We start from the raw sequence: 24,471 nt of genomic DNA on the forward strand, positions 1-24,471 counted from the left end.
TGGACATTGTGACGGAGTGTGGTCTTCTCGGATCAAAGCCAGCTGGTACACCAATGGAGCAAAACCACACATTGGCTCATGGAGATGGTCCGTTTTTTACTGAACCGACACGTTACCGCTGGCTGGTAGGCCGACTTGTGTATTTGGCTGTTACAAAACCAGAGATCAGCTACGCTGTTCATATTTTGGCGCAGTTTTTGCAGCAGCCTCGTCAAAAGCATTGGGATGCGGCTCTCCGTTTAGTCAGATATTTAAAGGGTTCTCCTGGTCGAGGAATTCTTCTGAGTGCTGCTAGTGATCTACAGATTACTGCTTACTGTGATTCTGATTATAATGCTTGTCCTATTACTCGTAGATCAATAACTGGTTATCTTGTTATGTTGGGCGATTCAATTGTTGCTTGGAAGACGAAGAAACAGAAAACGGTTTCTCGATCGTCCGCGGAAGCTGAATATCGCTCAATGGCGATGACTTTGAGTGAGCTAAAATGGACAAAGGAGCTCTTGGCAGCTTTTCATATTCGACAAAAGGAATCGATGTATCTCTTTTGCGATAGTAAGGCAACAATTCATATCGCCGCAAATCCAGTGTTTCACGAGCGAACTTAACATATCGAATCCGATTGTCATTTTGTTCGAGATGCGGTTCAAGATGGCTCTCTTATTACGCCTCATGTTCGTACAACAGATCAGATTGCTGACATCCTCACTAAGCCTCTCGCAGTCCAACAATTGCAACGTCTACTTGGCAAGATGGGCGTTCGCGATCTTCACGCTCCACCTTGAGGGGGAGTATTGGGATAATTACTAATCTATTTAGGATATACTCAGAATCATAGATTAAATTTAAGAGATAAGTTTGATATTTTGATTTATAGTTATCTCCTGGTTTGTAGGAGCAATGACTTGTGTATAAATTGATGTAAAGAACGAACAATAACATTCGCGAAATTCAGCTAATCTTGGCAACTCACCCCATATAAAATATAGGAGATTAATGATGGAGCTTAGTTACATATTCAACATCATCTGCCGTTTTCTTTTCTAAAACCATTGCACACTCGTATTCCAAGCTATGGAGGGTTAGTTTTTTTAGAGGCCGATAAAAATATTTTTTTTATGAAACGATTTATGTAATGTGTTTAACTTTAAGAAGATATATATAGCTCTAAGATAATTAGGGTTAGTAGGATCAAAATCTCAACAAATAAATACTTAATTGCATATTAAGTTGATTTCTCACGCAAAATAAAAGCTGAATTAACAGCATATATTGATTAAATATCTTTTAATCAGTATTTTTAGTGAATCAGTAATTCAAATTTTCCTAAAATTTTGGGAGTATTTGAAACTATCCAATCAAATATTTGATCATGTATGCTGTTAATTTCGGGAGTAGTAAATTATTTAATTATTTCTTGCAAATATTTTTTTCTTTCGCTATCATTTATAGTATTTTGAAATGAGACTACAAGATTATGCAAGTAATTAAACTAAGATCACATTCCAAGATTATGTTAACTTTCAGAGATTTTGGTTTTCATTTGCGAGATTTCCTACATTAAGTTGCTAAGATTATGTTAACTTCCCTTATAAATTAAACGCATCTTTATTATTTTAGAAGATAATGTAAGATTGAATTTTACTAATCGATGGACTTAAAGATTGAATGTTTGACGTGCTAATTATGTGGGTAGGTTTTAATTGGTTGTTTTAATTCTACTCTAATTATGAGGGTTGATTTATTTAGATTTTATGGTAGGTTTTAATTGCTTCCAATTTTTATGTGGCTAGTACAATTAATATCAAACTGTTTGACTTGAAGAATATACATATTCTTATTCCTATTTGAGTGACATTTCATTGTAATAATCTCGTACTTTATGTCTATTTATTAAAAATGCTTCCCTTTTAATAGTATAGACTAGGTATTAACCCACGAAAAACCGCGGGCTGAACTTTTTTTTTTATGAAAATTTTTAATAATTTATTTTGTTATAAATGTTTGTGATTAAAAATTTGGTTTGCTTATATTAAAATTTTTTTATTTTAAAAATGTTTATTGAAAACCTGTTAATAAAACATTTGCATGTAATGAATAAAATTGTTTAAACCTTTTTCAATTAAACGCAATTTTTGCTACAGTTGTGAAGTAAGTAAAGAGATATAACTAAGATGTAAAAATAACAACTAAATATAGCTAGTGAAAGTTCTGAAAAACCTCTTTGAAAACAGTTTTTTTATGTGGCTTATATTTTTTGTCTGTAATAAGCACCTTTCAAGCATTAAATATATTCAAATCTCAACTTTGTTTTATTTTCCTAAAGAACGGTGGCTAAAAGAAAAATATCACCTTTTTTTTTTTTGACAACAACAAAAAAAATTGGCTCAAACAAGCCAAAACGACGGAATATTGTTTACATAGGTAACTAAGTGCGGAACTGTGCGAACTTGGCACGCAAGATTATCCGCTTTACAATTCTGAGATCGAGGGACGTAGACCAATGAAAAAGAAGCAAACTCCTCTTTATTCGTCTGTATGTCCTCCAAATAAGGCGTAAAAGCTGGCCACTCTGAAGGCGAAGACACCATCTTCACTAAGTCGGAGCAGTCGGTGACAAAGACGACAAATTGATTATTTGCCCCAATCATGCAGCGCATAGCCCATATAAGGGCTTCAACCTCGGCATGGAGAGGGGATAGACTGCGGCGAAGGTTGGCAGCTCCCATAGTAGGGACATCACTCTTGGGCGATGTGCAGAACCATCCTCTACCCGCATAACGATTTGTAGCTTTCCAAGAACCATCTACAAAACAAGTATAACTCGAGAGAGACCTAGGAACCCTTAATCCCCCCTTCCACCGGATCAGCCGCAGAAGGAATATCCGATGCTAATACCATATCCTCTGTCTGAGCCAGAGCCCATGCCTTGGCCTCATCCTCCGCTAACAGCAAAATCGCAAGGGGGTTTGAATCCAGATTACTGAAGAGCTTATCCTTGCGCGCTTTCCAGATATACCATAGAATCCAGAGAAATTGGCATTATGCGTATATGTAAATTATCAGGAAAAAAACATCAAACGGTCATATAAAGGGGAATAATAAAATCAACAACATTGGAAAAAGGAAATTTTCCTTTTTGCCAAAAATACTACAAATTTATTTATATATTGTTTTTCTCTCAGATAATAATATTATTCTTTTTGCTCGTAAAAATAAAAATAAAAACACAAAAGATGAGTTGGATGAAACATTGCCGTGAGATTTGGAGGTGGAACCATATAGAATTGTTTAGCTTCGCATCTTGGTATCTTTCGGTGGCAAATATACATGGGGGAAGACGGATATCCCATTCCGAGTTAATCTTCTCCACCATTTTTACAACTAAAATACAAAAACGATGTCGCTTCATAATTATAACTTGATTGAGAATATGTAGTAAGGGATATGTGTGTTTTCTCACATAACTAAAGTGCCCTATAGACCAAAAGTGTGTCAATTGCTTAGTTTTTTTTCAATCTCCCTTGTTTTTATTATGTTGAGTTTTATGTCTTGTGACACTCAAAGTGATGACATATATTGAAAAAATGGTTTAATTGACTTTATATCTTTTAATAACCAAAGCAAAAATAAATAAAGATGTCCAAAATTCTAGAATGCAAAAGAAATTCTCTAATTGTAACTAATCCAAAAAAAAAAAACTGTTTCGAACCTCCTTTTTTTCTCGTCCATATCTGTGTTTGTAAAAGAGAAATTGGTATTCATGTAAATGATTAAAAAAAAAAATCAAAGTCATAGGGGAATAATAAAATCAACAATATTGGAAAAAGGAAATTTTCCTTTTTTCCAAAAATACTACAAACTATATATATATTGTTTTTCTCTCAGATAATAAATAGTATTTTTCTCTTTGCTCGTAAACAAAAAAAAAAACAAAAGATGAGTTCGATTTGGAGGTGGAATTGTAAGGAAGAGATGAGTTCGATCAAAGATTGTTTAAGAAACTACCGTTTTATAGCGTTTGATACAGAGTTTCCAGGTAGTTTAAGGGATACACCACAACACGCTTCGGATGATCAACGTTACACCGACATGAGTTACAGCGTAGACAGGACGAAACTGATCCAGTTAGGTCTAACTCTGTTCGACAGCAACGGAAGAGTCGGTGGAACTTGGGAGATCAACTTCTCTGATTTCGGAGATGCTGAAGACGCGAGAAACGAGAAATCCATCGAGTTCCTAAAACGCAACGGTCTAGATCTGAAGAAGATTAGGGCCCAAGGAATTGAAATCGACGGTTTTTTCAATGATCTCTCTTGGATTCTGAAGAGGACGGGGAACATCACTTGGGTGACGTTTCACGGGTCGTATGATATCGCGTATATGTTGAAGTGTTTCACCGGAGGAGAGTCTTTACCCGTGACTGCTGCCATGTTTGCGAAAGCCGTAGCTAGAACCCTCGGCTCTGTTTTTGATCTGAAAGCTATAGCGGGTAGATACGAAGGACTTGGTTGCCGTTTAGGTTTAGAGCATCTAGCAGATGCGTTGGGACTTGACCGTGTTGGTACCGCTCACCACGCCGGTTCAGATAGCGAATTAACCGCTAGGGTTTTCGTTAAGATGACTAAGATCTTCCACGATGTGCAAGAGGCTGAAGGCTTTGTTTATGGACTCGGCTATAGAATCATCTCTGATCGTCTAAAGCGCAGACAACAAAAACAGATCCACCTTGCGATGATGACCAGATGCTACGGTCCACCCCCACCACCACCGCCTCCTCCACCGCCGTTTCCGCTACTCAATCCGATCTTTGTTCCTGGGTTTCCTCCTTTTGGTGATTTTGGCTATGGGCCTAGCTTATGTATGTATTAAAATCTCAAGGAAAACACTTCTTAAACGTTTAACTTTGATGTGTTTAGTGTTAGTCCACAACACATCTCTTCCTGTTAGTATTGTCTCAATGTATCTGTTTGTATCCAATTTGATTTTGATGAAAAGATGAGTTTTTCTTTATTGTTTAGTTCCACACTTTTGTCTTTCTTTCTTGACAAGTTTCTCACAACCAGTGTCTGGTTTCCCTAGTAATGAAGTCTCTTTGAGAGCTAAAATTTTTATAATTATCTCAAGACATGTTTTGTGTAAGATGGTAGTGAAGCATAAAACAACACAAAGAATTTTCTCTGCAACCGGATCACTCACTCAGGGTATATATGGTTTCTTCCAATAATCAAGAATACAAATGTGATATTTAGATTATGTGCTTACTCCACCACTTAAATTGAGTATTAGCTGCCCTACTTAGATCAAGATCACCATCCACGTCATTGCATCAATTACTTTGTCTTCTCACCTGAAACCGGATTTGATCATTGTAAAGGCAAAAATACGTAGTTAGTGAAGTGTCATGTGGGCAAGCACTCATAGCCAACACAAACAGTCCTTCTAACATCAGTTGATATATTTTATGTTCTTTTAAAGTTGATTAGTAGTAAGGATTAAAAAATAAAATATGTTTGCCTAAAACCATTGCCTCTGTAACTCTGTTCAGACCATAAGCATGTTACAATGATTGATGTACCAATTGTTTCTCTGCAAAACATGATTCCCTAGCTAGCTTCTAGGATTTACTCATGTGCACCACCGAGATCAAAATCCTCTGAATCACTTGAATCAAATATTGCAGAAACTGAATCTTCTTTGCTTCATAACCTGAAACCCTTTTGATTAAAACTTGCAGTCAATCTCATCAGCTCGTTAACAACCACTTAAACCTGAGATTACCTTTACAACAACTATATCAATAAACCAGAGCCTGAACATAACCTTGTTTTCCTATCGTGTCTCATATCAGCAAAACTTTGTGATAACCATGAAAAAAACGTGCACAGCTACTTGATGCACTTTTTAGCTGTAACCTCAACCTGCATTGCTTCTCAATCATGCGAAACTCCACCATAACTTAGTACCATCGCCATTAGACTATCGAGACACTTATGTGATCTTCACTTGATGCTGACAGCTGATTTCAAGGCCTTAATCATTGTCCCTCAAAATGCACTTCGAACTTCCTGCATTTATCTCTCCTTACTAGGTTATTATTTTTCAGCTTCTGCTTCTAACACCAACTTTGAGATGTTGTGTATCAAGCTAGATACACACAAAAGAAAATTTCTTTCCTTTTTTGAATAGACTTGTCTTGAGACAGTCCCAGCATCAATTTGCCTTTGTCTCCTCCAGTTTATTCCTTACAGATACTCACTGAAACACTTCAATAACCTCATCTCAACCCCTTGCTGTCTTCTCTGAATGTCCTCACCAATCAACTAGTTTCAATATCTTAAGTTAACTTCCTTCCCAAGGTATAATAATCTTGTTATACAAGTTAGAAACGAATAATTATTTGTACTCACAGACATGGTCATAAGTGACTTTAAAAGAATCGGCTTTTTTGTGTTTATTGATCATATCCAACATGATACTGATGATATCCGAGTGATCTTGAGCTTCTCCAGACTTCAAATGATCATCGATCGCATGTTAAAAGAACTTGGCGAGTTTGAAAACGGCTTTGGTACCCTCGAATGATGACCAGAGATCCGGTCTACGAGCCAACCTCCAGGGAAGAAGTCGGTTAACGCCAAGGTGCCAAGGTTGGTCTCTGACTCAAACACCAATTCTTCCACTCTCTCCATATCCACAAAATCGCACTGGTGGAAGTTCTTTCGAGGAGACAAGGATCACAGGAACTACCCCTAAATGGAGAAGCCACCAACGGTCCATATTCTTGAGAGATTTTGTGAAAATATTTATGAAGAACCTTTCCAAGTTGGTGTAAGTTTCCGATGAGGCAGCTTCCCTTTCGACGGTAAAAACTTCCTAAAGAAGAGTACAACGAAAGGAAAGGAAACAAAGAGAGATAGACATTTTCATGTTCTTCTTTTTGGCTAACTTTCTTCTGCCTTTTATTGAAGTGAAAAGGAACGCTCTTTTTATGTCATTGAGACGGTGCGTTTTGCTGAGTAGGGCGATTATTGAGCGATTAGGGTTTTAGGGTTTCTTGCTCGCAAAGTCTGCTTGCCGGCATTGCTAGGCGGCAGGAGGAGGGATGTCGGAGAAGTCTGAGGGTTCGTCGAAGGCTATTAGCCCTAGGATGAAGGCCCGTGGGTTTCCATGGTGCAAAATAAGCAGGTGCTCAAAAATTTGATATTAGTCTCACGACCTCAAAAGGGAAAATTACAGTTGAGATCCCTGATGAAGTTATCGACAATGTTACACCCCTCTGGGAAGATTTCCTGATCGGAAAATTCTTGGAAACAGCTCCTCATGTCGGAAAGGTCCACGTTATCTTAAACAAAATCTGGAAGCAGAGTGCAGACTATCCATCGATTGATGTTTATGAGGTTAATTCTACAACCTTGAGATTTCGGGTGCGTGACCCTATGGTTAAAGCCAGAATTCTCAAACGAGGTATGTGGATTATTACTGAGGTACCGATGGTGGTGTCTAAGTGGTCCCCGATCACTGAGAAGGACAAGCCGGAGGAAACATCCATTCCCCTTTGGGTTCATTTGAGGAAGGTTCTGATGCATCTATATTCATGGGAAGGGTTAAGTTTCTTAACCAGTGCTGTGGGTGCACCTGTGCGGCTGCATCCTGAAACAGAGGCATGTTCCAATTTTGATGTTGCAAAGATTTTTGTTAATGTGGATCTTACAAAGGAGTTGCCCAAACGGATCTGTTTCTCTAAGAATGGTTCAGACTTTTGGGTGGAGTTCCAGTACCCTTGGTTGCCTCCCCGCTGCTCTGCTTGTGAGAAATGGGGCCATTTGGTAGCTAGATGTGTGCATAATAAAGCGAGTGAAGTGTCTGACTCTCCGGAAGAATCTGCTGGGGGTTTCACCAAGAGTGTCGAGCAAGTTACGAAACCGGAGGATGATGTCGATGCTTCGGTTTCAGATTCAGGTTTGCAAGGAACTGAACAAGCCAACACTGAATCAGTAGCCATAAATGAACTGGTTATTGCAACAGCAACTACGATAGCAGACTCCCCGGATGAGTGGTCTACTGTTTCTCCTTCAAGGCGAAGCCCTCTTAAGGGCCCTGTAGTGAAGGATGCCCCACTTTCAATAGTGTCTGCTTCAAAGTTTGCAGTTCTTAGTCTCCCTGAGGAAGGTGACATTAGTGAAGCCGATCACTCTGCACATCAAGAGCATCAAACACATCAAACACAAGCGCCCCAAGAACAATCTACAGACGGGGGAGTGGCCTTGCAGGCTAAGGAAACGACTCATGGTCAAGATGCTCGAGATATCACGTCCAGGAGGGGGGGAGGACGACCTCCCTCTGCACGTATTTCACAGAAAAACCAAAACAAAACATCGGAAACTTCAACTCAAGTAACTAAGGATACCCTCCCAGTTACTTTGACGAAGAAGTTTTCCAAACCAACTCAATAAATGATGAGTTTCTCATGGAATGTGCGTGGTTTCAACAAATCTATCAAGCATTCCGTTGTTCGTGCTTGGACTAGTAATAAAGAAATGCAATTTGGTTGTTTATTGGAGACTCGGGTCAAGGAGAAGCAAGCAGATCTTATTGCACATTTGGTCTTTACGGATTGGTCTTTCATGTCAAACTATGAGTCTCACCGTTTGGGTCGTATTTGGGTAGTGTGGCGACCTACGGTACATATGACTCCTGTTTTTAAGAGCGATCAAATCATAAACTGCTCTGTCTTGTTGGAAGGAGAACAGGATGATTTTTTTTGTTCTTTCATATATGCAAAAAATACAGTAGAAGAAAGAAGGACTCTATGGACAGACTTGCGGAATCATCATGATTCTAGAATGTTTCAGAACAAGCCATGGTTGCTTATGGGAGATTTCAACGAGATCTTGGATTCAGAGGAGCACTCTCTCTTTACTCATTCACCTACCTTGCCGCCAGGTATGAGAGATTTCAGGCTGTTGTGAGATATTGTGCGCTATCGGATATGGGATACCATGGCCCTCTCTTTACTTGGTGTATTAAGAGGGACGAGGGGTTGATTTGTAAGAAGCTGGATCGTGTTCTCATTAATGCCATCTGGCTTCGTCATTTCCCACGTGCTTACTGTGTTTATGAGGCCGGGGGATGCTCCGACCATCTACGAAGTCGTATTCAGTTAGATTTGGGGTCCCCTGCTGTAAAGAAGCCTTTCAAGTTTGTCAACTCAGTTGCTTCCATGCCAGAGTTCTTGCCTCTCGTTCAGTCATACTGGGATGAAACAGAGGTTCTGTTCCACTCTACCTCGGCGATGTTTAGGTTCTCAAAAAAGCTTAAGGCTTTAAAATAGATCATCAGGGAACTCAGTCGTGCACCGCTAGGAGATTTAGTGAAGAGAACGCAGGTTGCTCATGCAAAGTTATGTGTTCAGCAGGAAGCGACTCTCGCTAATCCAACAATGGATGCAGTTGCGGAGGAAGCAACAGCGTATGAGAAATGGCATCACCTATCCGAGCTTGAGGAGAGTTTCTTAAAGCAGAGGTCGAAGTTACACTAGTTACAAGTTGGTGATCAAAATAATTCCGTGTTTCATAATGCTGTAAAGGCTCGCGAAGCTCACAATGCCATTCGAGAAATCGGTTGTGCGGATGGCTCGATGGCTACCACTCAAGATGAAATCAAGAAAGAAGCAGCTCGTTTTTTCTCGGATTTCCTTGGTCAGGTTCCAACAGATTATGAGGGCATCTCAGTTGACACACTTCAATCTTTGTTACATTTCCGCTGTAGTGGGGCGAATAGGGAAATGATGACAAAGGAGGTTTCAGCTGAGGAGGTTAAGCAAGTTCTGTTTTCGATGCCAGCGAACAAGAGTCCTGGACCTGATGGGTATACAAGTGAGTTCTTTAAAAGTTCTTGGTCAGTCAACGGCAAATACTTCACGGTGGCGATTCAATCTTTCTTTCAGAAAGGTTTTCTGCCCAAAGGTGTTAATACCACCATACTTGCTTTGATACCTAAGAAAGAGGATGCTAGAGTTATGAAAGATTATCGACCTATATCGTGCTGTAATGTCCTCTACAAAGTAATCTCGAAGATCCTAGCAAACCGGTTAAAAGACCTTCTCCCTGAGATTATTGTTTCAAATCAGACTGCTTTCGTCAAGGACCGCTTACTAATGGAGAACGTTTTACTTGCGTCTGAACTGATTAAGAATTATCACCAAGATGACATATCTCCTCGATGTGCAATGAAGATTGACATCTCTAAAGCCTTTGACTCGGTGCAATGGCCTTTCTTGCTCAACACATTACAGGCTCTAAATTTCCCAGATAAATTCATACACTGGATTCGGTTATGCATATCAACAGCAACTTTTTCCGTCCAAGTGAATGGTGAGCTCGCAGGGTTTTTTGGTAGCTCACGGGGCTTAAGACAAGGATGTGCCCTTTCGCCGTATTTGTTTGTAATTTGCATGAAAGTTCTCTCCCATTTGATCAACAAAGCAGCGGAAGAGAATAAGTTTGGCTATCATCCCCGATGCCACAACCTCCTCTTAACACATTTGTGTTTTGCAGACGACCTCATGGTCTTTGCAGAAGGCACCAAACGATCAGTCGAAGGAGTCATATCTATCTTCGATGAGTTTGCCAAGATTTCAGGTCTGAAAATTAGTCTCGAGAAATCTACTTTATATATGGCTGGAATATCAGAGCAAGTGCAGGAAGAGATCAGAGGAAATTTCCCATTTGCAGAGGGAATGCTACCGGTACGTTATCTTGGACTGCCTCTTATGACCAAAGCAATGACAAGCACTGATTACTTGCCTCTAATTGAAAAAGTTTGCAAACGGATCAATACTTGGACGAGCCGTGCACTATCATATGGAGGGCGTTTGCAACTCATACAATCGGTCCTTATGAGCATTGTGAACTTCTGGTCCTCTGCTTTTCGTTTACCGGGCAAGTGTGTAAAGGAAATTGAAGGACTCTGCTCTGATTTTCTCTGGAGTGGACCAATCCTAAATCCACATAAGGTAAAGGTATCTTGGCACGTTGTTTGTCTTCCCAAAAGTGAGGGTGGTCTGGGTCTCAGGCCACTCAAGGAAACCAACATAGTCTATGGACTTAAGCTCATTTGGCGTCTGCTTGCTAAGACGTCGCTGTGGGGACAGTGGGTTCATACAAATCTTATCCGTCAAGAATCCTTTTGGGACTTAAAAGCAACATCTTATAATGGTTCTTGGATGTGGAGGAAGCTACTCAAGCTACGAGGCCTTGCAAAAACTTTTCATCGAATGGAAATAAAAAACGGCCGGAACACATCGTTCTGGTATGATAGATGGTCTCCCATGGGAACTCTAGCTGATGTTATCGGTCCTAGGGGGTGTATTGATCTAGGGATTCCGAAAACAGCAACAGTGGAATTAGTGGTTAACACACATCGATGCAGAAGACATAGACTTCAGATTCTGAACAATGTTGAAACAGAGATTGCAGTAGCAAGATCCAAACGCCGGCCTGATTTGGAGGATGTGAACCTATGGAATTCTAGCACTGGGTTCAAAACGAAATTTTTGACGGGGGACACTTGGAAGCTAATTCGCGTCGACCAACCAGTTTGTGAGTGGGCAAAAGGAGTGTGGTTCTCACAAGCCACACCAAAGTTTGCATTCATAACATGGCTTGGACTGCACAACAAACTCTCTACAGGTGATAGAATGTTGAAATGGAACATCCATGTGAATTCAGCTTGTGTCTTCTGTCATGATTCGCTGGAAACAAGAAATCACTTATTTTTTTAGTGCCCCTATTCCCATCAAATCTGGACACAGATCACCTCCGGATTCCTTGGGAGACAGTCAGCTTCTGTTTGGGATCAACTTCAACTACTCATCTCAGGATCCTCCCTTGCCAGCCACTCTCTGCTTTTTCTGAGATACTCTTTTCAGACAACCATTCACTCAATATGGAGAGAGCGTAATAACCGTAGACACGGTGAAGACCCAATCTCTGCCCTTCGCCTACACCGGTTAATCGACAAAACCATTAGAAACAGACTTCTGCTACTCCTCCGCTCCGGAAACAGGAAATATGTCGACATCCTTGTGCTGTGGTTCTCCGGTAGAACTTAGAACTGGTTGTTCGAAACTCAAAAACTTCTTTGTTCATTAAACTTATAACAATGTTGTAAGAAATAGTTTCTTTGGTGAATAAAATTTCACATTCATTCATTCAGAAAAAAAAAAAAAAAAAAAAAAAAAAAAAAGAAAAGAAGTGAAAAGGAATTAATGTGCTCACATAGACGCAATGTACAAATCAGTATAGACAAATGCATGTAATTAATCTTTTGACAAAATAAAAAGTTTCTACTTTGTATTTTACTATTCATTTTTTTGTCACCAACAAAGTTTCACTCTGTAATGTTGCTAGATCTCTTTCAAAGTAACTTATTATCCACATGAATTTATATAATTTAAAAATATATTTTCAAATCCACATGGATTTATTTATATGAGGAGTTTTTGATTTTTAAAAATGTATTTAAAAATGTATCATTATTTTTTTTTTAATATATATTTCCTCTTACCAAAAGAACATTAGCTACAAGGATTAATTGAGTTAATCAATTGAATTTTTTTTTTTAAATCAGTACACCCCTTAAAAGACCTCAAGCCCATACAAAATCCCAGCATGCTTCTCCGGCCCATCTTGAGAAAAATACAAATCTCTCATCCTCTGAAACGCGTGCCACGTAAGCAAACTATCCGAACCGGCTTGATGACATTTCCCAACCTCCCGGTTAACATCAAGCGTCCTCGCAACCCGGTCTAAACCGCCATACAATCTCCTCTCACAAAACTTCATCATATGTTTCACATCATACACGCGCTCACCGAACAAAACTCTCATCACGCGCTTAAACTCCCCCAACGCGCCGGGCAGATCACGGCGCGTGAGAATCTTCATAAGGTAACCGTAATCGTACGCGCTATGAAACGTCACCCAGCTCACGTCCTCGTTACAAACAAGCCCCGACGACATCATCAGCTCCGCGAACCTCTCCGAACAAACCCCGTCGCGGCGGTTCCGCTCGAAATCGATACCTTGCCGACGGAGCAACTCGACGGAATCCGGAGCGTGTGCGTCACGCGCCACGTCGAAGTCTCGGAAATTAAACTCCCAAATGAACCGCCGTCCGTCACCGAATAGATCCGGGAGGTTACCGTCGGCGTCGGAGAGAGTGAGACCGACTTGGATTAAGCTGAGCGCGTCGACGTTAGCTTTAAGTAGACTGTAGAGATCGCCGGGGTTTGTAAATCGGAGATCAGATTTGAAAATCACGCCGGGGAACTCAGTGTCCATGGAGATGAATGGATAATCGTCGATAGTTTCGCTGATTAGTTTAAATTCAGATTCGAGATTCTCCGCCCAGACTTCGCGAGTCACGACGGTGGTAAAAACGCCGCCGCCACCACCGCATGGTTTGTGATCTTTGTTCGATTTGATGATAGCCATTGAAGAATTGGATTTACAAAAGGTTTGAGTTGATGATTTGGGGATAAGAGTCAGTGTGTGTTGTGAATATATATATGGCAAATGAGAAACAGAGACTACAGAGTGAGGAGTTGCGAGGAAGAAGAAGACGTGGGACGAGAGAAACGCGTCAAGTTGTGTTGTGCGGTTTGACTCTGTAACGTAACTTGACTCCTCCTCGGTCCAACTTGGCCACTCTCTCTGTATTGGGTTTAATAACTATTTATTTATTTATTTATTAGTATACATTTTTCTAATGATGCTATACAGTGAATATTATACTAAAACCTCTATAAATTAATACTCTATAAATTAATAAACACTATAAATTAATAAATTTTGTTGGTCCCAAGTCAGACTAATGTAAAAATTAACAATATTCGATAAGATAATAAGATAATATTTTTTTCGAAATCTCCTTATAAAATATGGTCCCAATAATATCATAAATTAATAATCATAAATCATAGGCATAAATACTAAGACAATTTTGTAAAATATGAATCTAGTGTTGTTTGTCTTTTCTTAAAGTTGGAATCTCATTGGAGTTCATCTCTGATTTTCCTTATTGCATCAAAATCTCCTGGTGTTGTCTTCTCGATTTGCATCCAAAAGTTGTGAAGAGTTCTAGACGCAATAATTGCTTCCTTATGTGTAACTGGTTCCAAAGGTTCCACATTATCGTCTTCAGCTTCTTCATCAACATTAATGACAGAAGCCACAATCTCTTCTAAACTCTGAACTTCTGAGCATGCATCATTTTCACCTGGATAGTCGAGTAGACTATTGACATCCATTTTATTTCGATAACCAAGATTATTAATCACCACTTCAAGTTCCTGCATACCATCTTCACAAACTGATTCCTCTTCTAAATTCCTTGATACGGCATCCCTTGAACGAATTTTACAATGTCGAAAACAATTTGCTATTGTCCCTCCATGAACATTAGTTGTCCAAGCAGAGACCGCAAAATTGATAGCATGCAAAACATTGATGTTAACATAATTGAATATGTTATATCAAAGCATAAGAAATTTTATATAAAGAAAAATTCTAAAAAAGTATATGATTTTAAGGAAAAAATTCCAAATTTACATCTAGAAATATTTTAAAAGTTAATGTAGTGAATAATATTGTATTTTGCAAAAATATTTCTATAAATTAATAATTATTAATTTATACGATAAATTAATAATTATTAATTTATGGATAAATTAATATCACTATAAATTAATAAAATCTCAAAGTCCCCACATTATTAATTTATAGAGGTTTTACTGTATGTTTATTAGGAAGTTTTTATTTAGAAAATTAATTGTATTTAATATTTTATTATTACTATTTTGTATGATTGGTTCAAATGTTATAAAATAAAAAAATTAAATGATATTTCTGAAAAGAAAATTATTCTATTTAATATGTATGCTTGCTTTTTACACAAAGGGAAAATATATCTTGGATTTAGTGAATTTCCATTTTTTTTTGGGGGGGGGGGGGAAGATTATAATTCATATCCAAAAGACCAAAACCAATGTATTTTTCTTTATAGAGATGTATATGTAACTGAATAACTAAATATATTGTAAACCACTAGGTTTTAACCCGCGGTACACCGCGGGACTATATTTTTAAAAGTAAAATAAAAATGTAATTTTTTTTGATAGATTAACTATATATATGACTAATGTTTTGTAAATTTTAAATAGAAATCCCCTTTATATTTATATATTATATAGGTTTATCCGTTTAAAAATTTAGGTTTACCGGTTTAAATTGTTAAATTCAGAATATAACATGTGGTATACCGTAGTACTGTTTGTTTATTTTACATAATCGTAATTTAATAAACTTAATTAGATATACCTAATATTCAAACGTCGATGTGTTAACAAAACAATGAACTGATGATTTACTAACAGTTAATAAATTATTTTTTAATTTATATTAATATCTAAATCCATCCCGCTAGATATCCAAACACCATTTTTCTTCTAGCTTAAGAACAACAGCACGTTTTTCAAAATAAGAAAATGCAAAAAAATATAGTACTAAAAATCTTGCTAATCAAGTATACATTATCTTCAAAATATCTTAATTTTAGAATTGTTTACATATAATTCAGAAATAAGTTATGAAATATGATAATTCTTTTTATTTTTCTTTTTTTTGCAGATAAAATGGACAAATATGTATTAACGTAAAGATTAATTTAGGATTTGCACATACATTATTACTGTTAGCATTAAATATTGTAATGAATTAAAGAGATATTTTAGGAAATATTTAGGAATTTTACAAAACAAATATTTAATGAGATATTGTAATTACTAGTTGATTGATTAAGGAGATATTTTAGGAATTTTGGTCTGCACAAAATCTTGGTTTTAAATTTTATTTTATAAATTAAAATTAAAAATATTTATTATTAATGGCATGCTTGTAAATAAGTGTGAACTTCAGAATTTATTTTATAAATGTCTCCAAAAATGTATATATAGATATAGATGCAAGTCATTTTGGTTGAACTAATTTTATAAACAAGTGCAGTAGTGTGCCTTTATAAAAATACGTTTTTAAGAGTCGCAAGTCTTTTTTTTTGTTTTCTATGTTTGTATTAGATAAACAGAAAATAGTTAGATAAAAACAAATATTAATCCAATTATAACGAATATCATAATCCAAAAATATTATTATTTAAGTCAATTGGGAGTATTGGACGGACTACAAAAGGGGGAAGTCTCAAGTTGATGGATAACAAGAGTCCAAACTTTCAAGTGTGTTGCGTATGTAAATCGTGTCGTAAATCTCAAATTCTTTGAATATTTCTTTTAAGGGGAAAAGGTCACTATCACTAACTTAAGTAATTTATTAATTAAAAGTTTGGGTTTGGAATGGATCGATCATCAAAACAAATGTGGCAACACAAGTGTTGAGTGTTGACTCTACAACACAAGTTGTTAGTCCTCCTAGGCAATACATTCCAAATTCGAGCATGATCTTTTGAGTGTGGAAGTGAATGTGGCATATAGAGATGCTGAGCTGGCAAGAGAGGAGAGGCTGTGATCGAGTGAAGACGTTTCAAGCATAGTAGGAGAGACTGGGTTTGTGAGAGAGGGTTATCCAAATTGAATTGGTGTTTGGTGCTTACTCCTGCGTGAGCTGGTTATCATTACATTACAGAGCCTGAAACTCTGATTCTTAGCTTGTAAACAAACCATTCGATAAGATTCAACAAAGATCTCTTGTTGGTTCTTAACACTGATACGGGTCAGATACACTACAATACAACATGTCAACACAAAATTTAAGAGTGGTTTCTTTCACAACTTTTACATACCGATTCAGTTATTTAGAAATGTTTTCCGTAACGGGGGTTTAGCCTTCCAGGATTTGTTTCCTTTCGACCTCGATGAATTGTTTGTTTAGATGATAGCTTTTGGTGGCATTTTGGGTCTCATTCTCTCCCTTGCATCGCAGCAACTGCAACTGAAGACTCCTCACAAGCTCATTTAGCCTCTGTATATGTCTCTCTTGTGATATGATGATCTGCAAAAAACGGTGAACATTGCGGTTAGATTTGACGTTCCTTCTGAGAACAACAGATTAATAATAGCCAAGCTCTGATACAGAAAGACACTAAAGTAAGGGCAGCCTTTTGGATCCTTTAGAATATCAGCTTTTCGAAGATGGTGACTAAAAATACCTAAATGAGAACCATCCTACGAGCATAAAGATGAAAAACGCACAAGCTCGGAACTCATATCATGTTGAGCCCAGAAAGCTACAAACTACCTAATCGTTCTACCTGACTTCATTTAAACTCTTGGATTTGCAGCTATTACAAGTTTCATTGTAGTAGTCTATATGAAACGTGTGATCCTAGCATTGCTACTCATCCTGATCCACAGAGATAAAAGATTGCCTCAAAATAGATTAGTAAGGGAAGGTGTAGACTACAAATATAATACATTGAGGTCAGGATTAAGCGGAAACCTGAGGTTTACTCAATGACTATCAATCCAACTGAATCCTTATGGTACAGTACTCCGATGTAAGATCAATCAGAGACATAAAGCAAGTCTTATAAGTATTCCACCTCTATCAATTATCTTATGCCATTAGAGAGAAACCCCATTTAGCAATCCAAGCAAACAGTTCAACACACTTTTAAAAATTCTTATTGGAGATTTCCAGACATCCCGACACAGAATACAATCCAAGAAGACATTTAGAATTGCAGAAAGTCCCATTTAAAGTAATCAATGCAAAGAATAAAGACAATTCAAAATCAACAGATCCCATGGTAATGAAGATATTTTCTAAGACAACAAACCAAAGCTTAAAAACTGATTTACCAAATGCAAGAATAAGAATCTTAAGTATCACACCAAGCAAAGCACAGAAGAAAGTGAAGCTTAATTATCAGAACACTAAGGACTAAGGTAGCCACTACACACACACACACACACACCTCTTCTGATGTTTACAACATCTAGGCTATTACAGGTCTCTTACAAACAATTAGAAATACTCTGTCTTCTAAAGGGAAACACACAAAGAAACACATGAAAGAGTTAGAAAAAAACCTGTACCTTCTCTTTAATAGCTTCTTTCCTATCTGAAATTTGCTGCTGTTTCTGAGACAAGCTGGTGGCTGTATCTAACTCAACAAGTGGTTGTCTCCATTCAAACTGAGAGGTGACTATAAGTATAACTAGCAGAAACACGAGCAAGATTGGCTTCGACATTGCTATATCAGATGCTTTAAAACACCTGCCACCCAAGAAATTAGCCAAATTCATAATCAATCCTTTTACACTATTTTACAAGCTTACCAACTTAAAAACACACATCAAATTCGATTTGTAACTTACTAATCAAATCATCATCTCCACCTATATTACTAAAGTCAAGCAATAACGCATCATCAACCTCTAAGATCAAAAAAGATTCAACTTTTAATCTACCCATTTCCTCAGCAACGAGAAAAACGAAGACCCAATGAAGCGATTAAGATGATCTTAGAACTTACAAATCGAATTTGACCAGAGGAATAGCCAAACTTCATGATCGATCGACCTGACCACCTCCTCCGTTAGGGTCACGAATGTTGGATACGAGATCTTCCAAGATCGAATTTGTAATTAGAAAACACCAAATAAGTTTTGTGTTAGTAGAGAAATGTAAAAGGAGCTGAGGTTCCCTGAATGCGCAAAGAAGAGGACTAAATGTTTCAGGTGACTCCTACAATTTCTTTGTTTTTTTTGCCAAAATTGATCCTATGTCTTTTATCTTATTAGTAATTTAGCTATAGTTTGAGAATTGTAACATAACACCCCTGATTCTCTATATCTTATTAAATTTACAAGTATGATATATTCCATTGAAGCAATACTTAGTGAATTAGCAAAGAAAAGGTGAATTATAAAATGATGTTTGAGAACAAAAGGATCATGTCACAAAACGTGACAAACCAAAGGGGAATCTGAAGTGCTTATGTCAATTTGAAATTTGTAGGAATCCACTTTAATCAATAAAAGAATTCTTTAGAGCCCACGTTTTCATCTTGTTATGATTGGGAAAACTATTAAATTTTATGGCAGACAAAATATATATGTCGAGGTTACTTAAGAAGAAGATAATGCCACAAACGAAGAAGATAAGGATAGTTCATAGTTGTGTTGGTTTTAGAGGAATGGAACAATCAGATTCACCAAGTGATCAAATGTATGCTAGAAGTAGAAGTGAAAATACCTAAAGAAGATGTTGTTTTGGACTAGTGGAAAGAGACATGTTCATACATAAAGCACAAGATCACGTTAGATTTACAAGTAAAATGAGACACTATAATTGCTATACCATTGCTATTGTGGGTAGAAAATGAATTTATAAAAATATAAAATCTGCCTGAAACAGAATTACATATCTCTCGAGAGCCTCATATTCATAGAATCATATTCTTGGCACACATAGACACTACAATACAATTCTTAATATATAATGGAGCGAATGATAACGTAAACTAAGCCTAACAGTTACAAGATCTCTCTCAACATTAAGACATAACCATGCAAACTGCCTAGAAAAAGTCTTTTATGGCATCACACATTCACACTAGATAAAACACCAACACGGCTATCATAACAAGCGCCCAAACAACGACGTCCCACCGCGCTCGGTTTATAGACTTAATCGAGTATATACCGATAAAGCAATTTGACATGGATATGTTGTTTTCTTCTCCAGTGTCATTTTGTAATGGCAGTTTCTGTAGCAATGATTGCATTTGTTGGTCTACCATGTTGGGTAAAGGCAGTACTCTTGTGGTGTTGGACTCTGTTTGAAGCCTTGGTACATTGATAAGTGTATTACCGGAGACCGCCGGATCATCTAGCTTTACTATTTCATCCCTCAGTATATCCGCATAGAAATCTTCTTCACTAGGAACCTTAAAATATGGATAAATTCATGGGAATCAGATCATGTACAACTCGCAACATACTCGTAAAAAAAAAATGTTAACTGATAATATACATAAAGAACTTAATAAAAGAGGACCAACCTGTGGATTTTGTGAAGATTGTGAAGATTCTGCTATTTCACTGAGTAGTTCCTGCCCTGACTCACTTGATAAGTAAAAGTCAACCATATTTTCCCAACCAGATATACTTTCTGAAATAGCGTTATTCGTGTCTACGTGCTTGTCAGGTAATAAACTTGGCTGTGGGGACTTTTGAATTTTTGCTCCTTGAAATTCGGTATTCTTCCTAAGTCGGCAAATAACCAGAGCATCCTATATAACACTTGAGATATTCAATAACCATTACAATATCGTATTTTTGTAACACCTTGTGTTACAATTTACTATTATGTGGCCAAGAAAAACATCAAGAATCAGAAAATAGTTTACCAGTGATACTCCAATCATGCAGTACTCATGCATAATCCATTCGGTCCTTCCGTCTTTTGGCGCACGACCAATGTGGAATACAAGCGTTCTCTTAGTTCCAATCACCTCAGAACCTGACTTCACATTACGTTCTTTTCCTGTGGCTTTCCAATATCCCATCTTGGTTGCTCTTCTGTTCTGTGAACCGTGGGGATACTTCTTACCACGAGCACAGAAGAAGAACCATTCGCTGTCAGATTTTACAATGGACTTGTCTGCGAAAAAACATTTCGAAAATCTTGTTATATTTTCAAGAAGAGAAAATAAAAGGACGATGAAACATAAACTTTTCTCCGACAATGAACATGAAGATTTCGTTGAACAAAGCCAACAAAGTACCTCAATTTTCATAGGCCTGAACTTGTTTATGCAAATATAAAATTTCATTCCATGTCAATACTTACAAATGAAAGAGCAGTTCGTAGCGGTTCAACCCACAAAAGAGATAACTACAAGTAGGAGCAAATCAGGGGCAGACATCAAGCATACGTTGAAACACAAAGGTATTTTCATTCTTAGATGCATTTAACTAATATTATAATATTATACTTAAACAAGCTACCAACACAAGCCAAGCTATCACATCTTCAAACCAATCCAACGTTTTCCTTAGTTGGTGTTTCAACAAATCAGTCTCCTAAAAATCAAATATTGTACCAAACAATGTAACCTCAATTTCAAGAGGAGAAAGAAGTTCATATTTATAAAAAATTACATCCTTAACTCTTTAACTTCTGCTCTGATACAATGATTTCCACAAAACTTGTAGAAACTAACCACATGACTAGAGATTCAACCGAATATATGGACATAGACACATGGGTATAGTAAGCAACCTTCACAGTCCAGGAAACTTCTACAATATAATACAACATTCCCAAGAAAAAAGTACTATTAAAGAGGATGAAACTTATCAAACATGTTACCTAAACGGCTAAACTTCAAAAGTTGACAAGTTCACATGGAACTCGAGATTCAATGAATATTCACATGAAAAATTCTACAATTTATATTAAATTTGTAACCCGAGATCCCCTTTTAAGCAAACCTAGGCTAGTGGTCGTATTTTATAACGAAATTCCCATGATCCGAAAATAGTAAGGTCCACTCTTTGTTTTTTTTTTCTTCCGACAAGAATATATATAACCTAATTATTCCTAGTATACCGAACTTGAGGAAAACAAAATTACAGAACAAGAAGATTAACTTTGTAAGAAGAAGGGTAAAGAAAACGAACCAGGTAAATCCCAAGGTTCGAAGTTGTAAATCTCAACCTCAGGTATAATTTCAACAGACCTCTCCAAACCATCCATCTTCCTCTTCAGGTAATAAGATATAAGCTCGATGTCCGTCGGCGAGAATTTGAAGCCAGGGAACATCGTCGCCACCGCCGGCTCAACCGGTGCAGCTGCCATATAAGAAAATGATAAGGGAAGAAAGAGATCAAAACTCTTTTCCCTTTGGCTTCTGAGAAACTGAGGAGTCATAAAGAGATGAAAAAAAAAAAGAAAGAAAAATGTCTCGGGAATGGGAACAAGACTCGTGAAGGCGACGATCGAGTGCTTTGCTCACTCACATAGACTTACACACCTGCGTTTCAGTTTTTCTCTTTTTTTCCACAGGTGTTGCTCTGTTACTGAAATATTTACGTATGACTGCCACGTCACCACTCTTGCTCAAATTTAAATTTATTAATAGGTTACTACTACTTACTAAAGTTACTACGGTGTGATTGTGGTAGACTTATAGCTGTAGAATTTTACTCTGGGAATTTTTATGGTAACTCTGTTATTTACATTGCAGTTTTTGTTGGTGTAGAATTTGTTTTGTGGATGAACCGGTTAAAATTGTAAGTTTTTGGCTGTAGTTATTTTGAAAAAAGAAAAACACGATTGATAATTCCTATATTTATAATGTGGAAATATCTTTTATAAAATTTGAAATTAAATATATATATAAATATATTTGCAGTAAATATTTTTTTTTGTATTAATAGTTTAGATCATAAACATAACAGTCATAAATTGTGATACCTTTTACCAAACTTAAAACTTAACAATAGTTTAGATAATATCATCATCTTCGAATTGTTGGTAAATTTGAACTCGCGAGACGTATCCTATTATATTAATTGGGAAGTACAAATATGAAACTAACCTTAAAATGTGTAAAAAATTACATTCAATTACCATTAGGAAAACTTAGTTAAGCTTAGTTAATTAATTAAATAAAGATAATTAATTAAAAAATATTTTTAATTATAAACCAATCAGAATTACTAAATATTTTTAAAAAAAATATAAACCAATCAGAATTACTAAATATTTTTTTTAAAATATAAACCAATCAGAATTTCAAAAAATAATATTTTATATGCAAGTACACAATAAAATTATTTTTAATAACTAAATTTCGAAGATTTTGTTAAGATTTCAAATTATGATTCTCCTATCATCTTTATTTTTTTTTTTACATTTTTTTGGAATTTTCATATAATACTTATGATTAATAAAATGCAGACTTTTTTTGCATATGTTGTGATTTGAATTTTTTTAAACGAAGATATCTTACTCAATCTTATTATATAAAGTTGGGTTTTGAAAACTATTCATTAACAAGATTTTAACATATGTCAAGTTATCAATCTCAGATTTTGACATGTGTAAAAGTTAATATTTAATATAAAGAATTTGATTACAACAAAAATAAAATATGTTTGTTTTAAAAAATATTAATAATATAAAAAGATAATTATCAAAAACTACAGAATTTATAATTTAAAAATACAAATTTTATTTTAAGATTATAAGGAGATTATATATATATATATATATTTCACAAAATAAGAAATTATAATATAATTTAGTTATTTTTAATTTTAAGTTATTAATTCTACTAAAAATATAGAAAAAGGGATTAAGGACAATATACAGTTAATTATTAATTCTAAATTTTATATATTCACTTCCATATAAACATAGATTGTCGCATATTTAAATAATTTATTCAAAAGCACTGCTTTCAACTTTGTTTAATTGAGAATTTTTTTAAATGGAAAGGTAAATTTTTCTTCTTTTTTTTAAACCAAAATTTTCTCCTACTTTCTCATTTTTCAATTGGGAATAGGTAAGATTAATATGTTGACCCCAAAAAAGATTAATATATGCATCTTCTTTTCCTAATACTGTATTTTAAAAATTATTGTAGTATTTTTAGGTTGTTTTATTTAATTTATATTTTTATCTTTGAATTATTTGGGATTCATATATTATCATGCTTATAAGTTTCTATTGTTTCTTTAATTATGTCAAATTAATTTTCTTCTAATTTCTCAACTTTAATTGGTTGGTCGTAAACCCTTCTTTTTTTTGAAACATAATTGTTACCATTACTCATTCAATCCCAAAGGTAGATATAACGAGTAGACGCTCATCAACCTAATGAATGGATAAAATAGGTTAATCAAACACAAGCGTACAACAAACATATATAGATAGATTGGAAAAAGATAAATTGTTGTTGATAGATCCATAGGAGCTCAAAGACTCTGACACCCTGGTTTGCAGAAAGATTTAAAAGAATTGATTTGACATATACCTCACCAAAATGCACTTATTTATTTGGTCAAGGGTCCTGAGAGAACTTCATGATGGGTGACCTTCCTAGAAGTGATTGTCGGAACTGTGCGAGTGATGACAAAACACAGAAATATACTATTTGTTGATTTGTAATGTCGGTAGACAAGTTTTTAAAGCCTCCTAGACGTAACAAACCGGCCTTCGAATATGAGTGGGTCCACGAACTGGGAATAAATGTAGGGCCCACTTAGGAAGGTAGGTCCATAGACTGAGATTGGACATGAACTTACTAAGCAAGGTGGCGGTTGAGGCGTTACAGAGACAGAGGCTACGTCATGGTGTTGCTAGACACTTCCACGAATACATTGGGAAATTTAACATTAGTTACTATCAAAAGATTTTGTAACGTTAGAAAAAAGGTTTT

General features: G+C 36.2%; 3 protein-coding genes and 4 pseudogenes across 6 annotated transcripts; 3 read left to right on the top strand and 4 right to left on the bottom strand.

The window, feature by feature from the left end:
• Positions 1-3,236: 3,236 nt before the first annotated feature.
• LOC104698818 (putative CCR4-associated factor 1 homolog 8 pseudogene) lies at positions 3,237-4,872 on the top strand (annotated as a pseudogene).
• Positions 4,873-6,756: 1,884 nt separating this feature from the next.
• Positions 6,757-8,456, top strand: LOC147942486 (uncharacterized; annotated as a pseudogene).
• A 3-nt stretch (positions 8,457-8,459) lies between these two features.
• LOC147942487 (uncharacterized) lies at positions 8,460-9,541 on the top strand. Its single transcript, XM_087456079.1, has 3 exons — positions 8,460-8,684; positions 8,846-9,271; positions 9,335-9,541. Exons 1-3 carry the CDS (start codon positions 8,460-8,462, stop codon positions 9,539-9,541), a joined length of 858 nt encoding a protein of 285 aa, XP_087312205.1.
• A 2,961-nt stretch (positions 9,542-12,502) lies between these two features.
• LOC104790681 (putative CCR4-associated factor 1 homolog 9 pseudogene) lies at positions 12,503-13,719 on the bottom strand (annotated as a pseudogene). Its single transcript, XR_015558931.1, has one exon. The product of XR_015558931.1 is annotated as a putative CCR4-associated factor 1 homolog 9 pseudogene (transcript).
• Positions 13,720-13,996: 277 nt separating this feature from the next.
• Positions 13,997-14,524, bottom strand: LOC104698823 (uncharacterized; annotated as a pseudogene).
• A 2,194-nt stretch (positions 14,525-16,718) lies between these two features.
• Positions 16,719-18,917, bottom strand: LOC104790685 (uncharacterized). Its single transcript, XM_010516465.3, has 3 exons — positions 18,553-18,917; positions 18,113-18,293; positions 16,719-17,066 (listed from the first exon to the last, which is right to left on the bottom strand). Exons 2-3 carry the CDS (start codon positions 18,266-18,268, stop codon positions 16,896-16,898), a joined length of 327 nt encoding a protein of 108 aa, XP_010514767.1. The 5' UTR covers positions 18,269-18,293; positions 18,553-18,917; the 3' UTR covers positions 16,719-16,895.
• A 470-nt stretch (positions 18,918-19,387) lies between these two features.
• On the bottom strand, positions 19,388-22,087 carry LOC104790686 (NAC domain-containing protein 60). 3 transcript variants are annotated; one of them, XM_010516466.3, is made up of 4 exons: positions 21,707-22,087; positions 20,431-20,684; positions 20,083-20,313; positions 19,388-19,968 (listed from the first exon to the last, which is right to left on the bottom strand). In XM_010516466.3, exons 1-4 carry the CDS (start codon positions 21,954-21,956, stop codon positions 19,630-19,632), a joined length of 1,074 nt encoding a protein of 357 aa, XP_010514768.2. In that variant the 5' UTR covers positions 21,957-22,087; the 3' UTR covers positions 19,388-19,629. The 3 variants fall into 3 exon arrangements, with proteins under 3 accessions (XP_010514768.2, XP_087310044.1, XP_087310043.1); XM_087453918.1 differs by lacking the exon at positions 21,707-22,087 and adding an exon at positions 20,874-21,003; XM_087453917.1 differs by lacking the exon at positions 21,707-22,087 and adding an exon at positions 20,809-20,938.
• Positions 22,088-24,471: the final 2,384 nt, after the last annotated feature.

Source organism: Camelina sativa, chromosome 6, assembly GCF_030686135.1.
Source record: "Camelina sativa cultivar CO46 ecotype springtype chromosome 6, ASM3068613v1".
Lineage (NCBI taxonomy): Eukaryota > Viridiplantae > Streptophyta > Magnoliopsida > Brassicales > Brassicaceae > Camelina > Camelina sativa.

Bases quoted from the DNA above. Each gene is read 5' to 3' on its own strand.
- LOC147942487 (XM_087456079.1), top strand. From the start codon at position 8,460: ATGAGTTTCTCATGGAATGTGCGTGGTTTCAACAAATCTATCAAGCAT. The intron at 8,685-8,845 runs GTACATATGACT...TCATGATTCTAG, and splicing joins GGGTAGTGTGGCGACCTACG to AATGTTTCAGAACAAGCCAT. The intron at 9,272-9,334 runs GTTCTGTTCCAC...GCTTTAAAATAG, and splicing joins CATACTGGGATGAAACAGAG to ATCATCAGGGAACTCAGTCG.
- LOC104790685 (XM_010516465.3), bottom strand. From the start codon at position 18,268: ATGTCGAAGCCAATCTTGCTCGTGTTTCTGCTAGTTATACTTATAGTC. The intron at 17,067-18,112 runs GTACAGGTTTTT...CGTTTTTTGCAG, and splicing joins AAGAAGCTATTAAAGAGAAG to ATCATCATATCACAAGAGAG.
- LOC104790686 (XM_010516466.3), bottom strand. From the start codon at position 21,956: ATGACTCCTCAGTTTCTCAGAAGCCAAAGGGAAAAGAGTTTTGATCTC. The intron at 20,685-21,706 runs GTTCGTTTTCTT...GTTTTTTCGCAG, and splicing joins CGAACCTTGGGATTTACCTG to ACAAGTCCATTGTAAAATCT. The intron at 19,969-20,082 runs GTTGGTCCTCTT...CCATATTTTAAG, and splicing joins AATCTTCACAAAATCCACAG to GTTCCTAGTGAAGAAGATTT.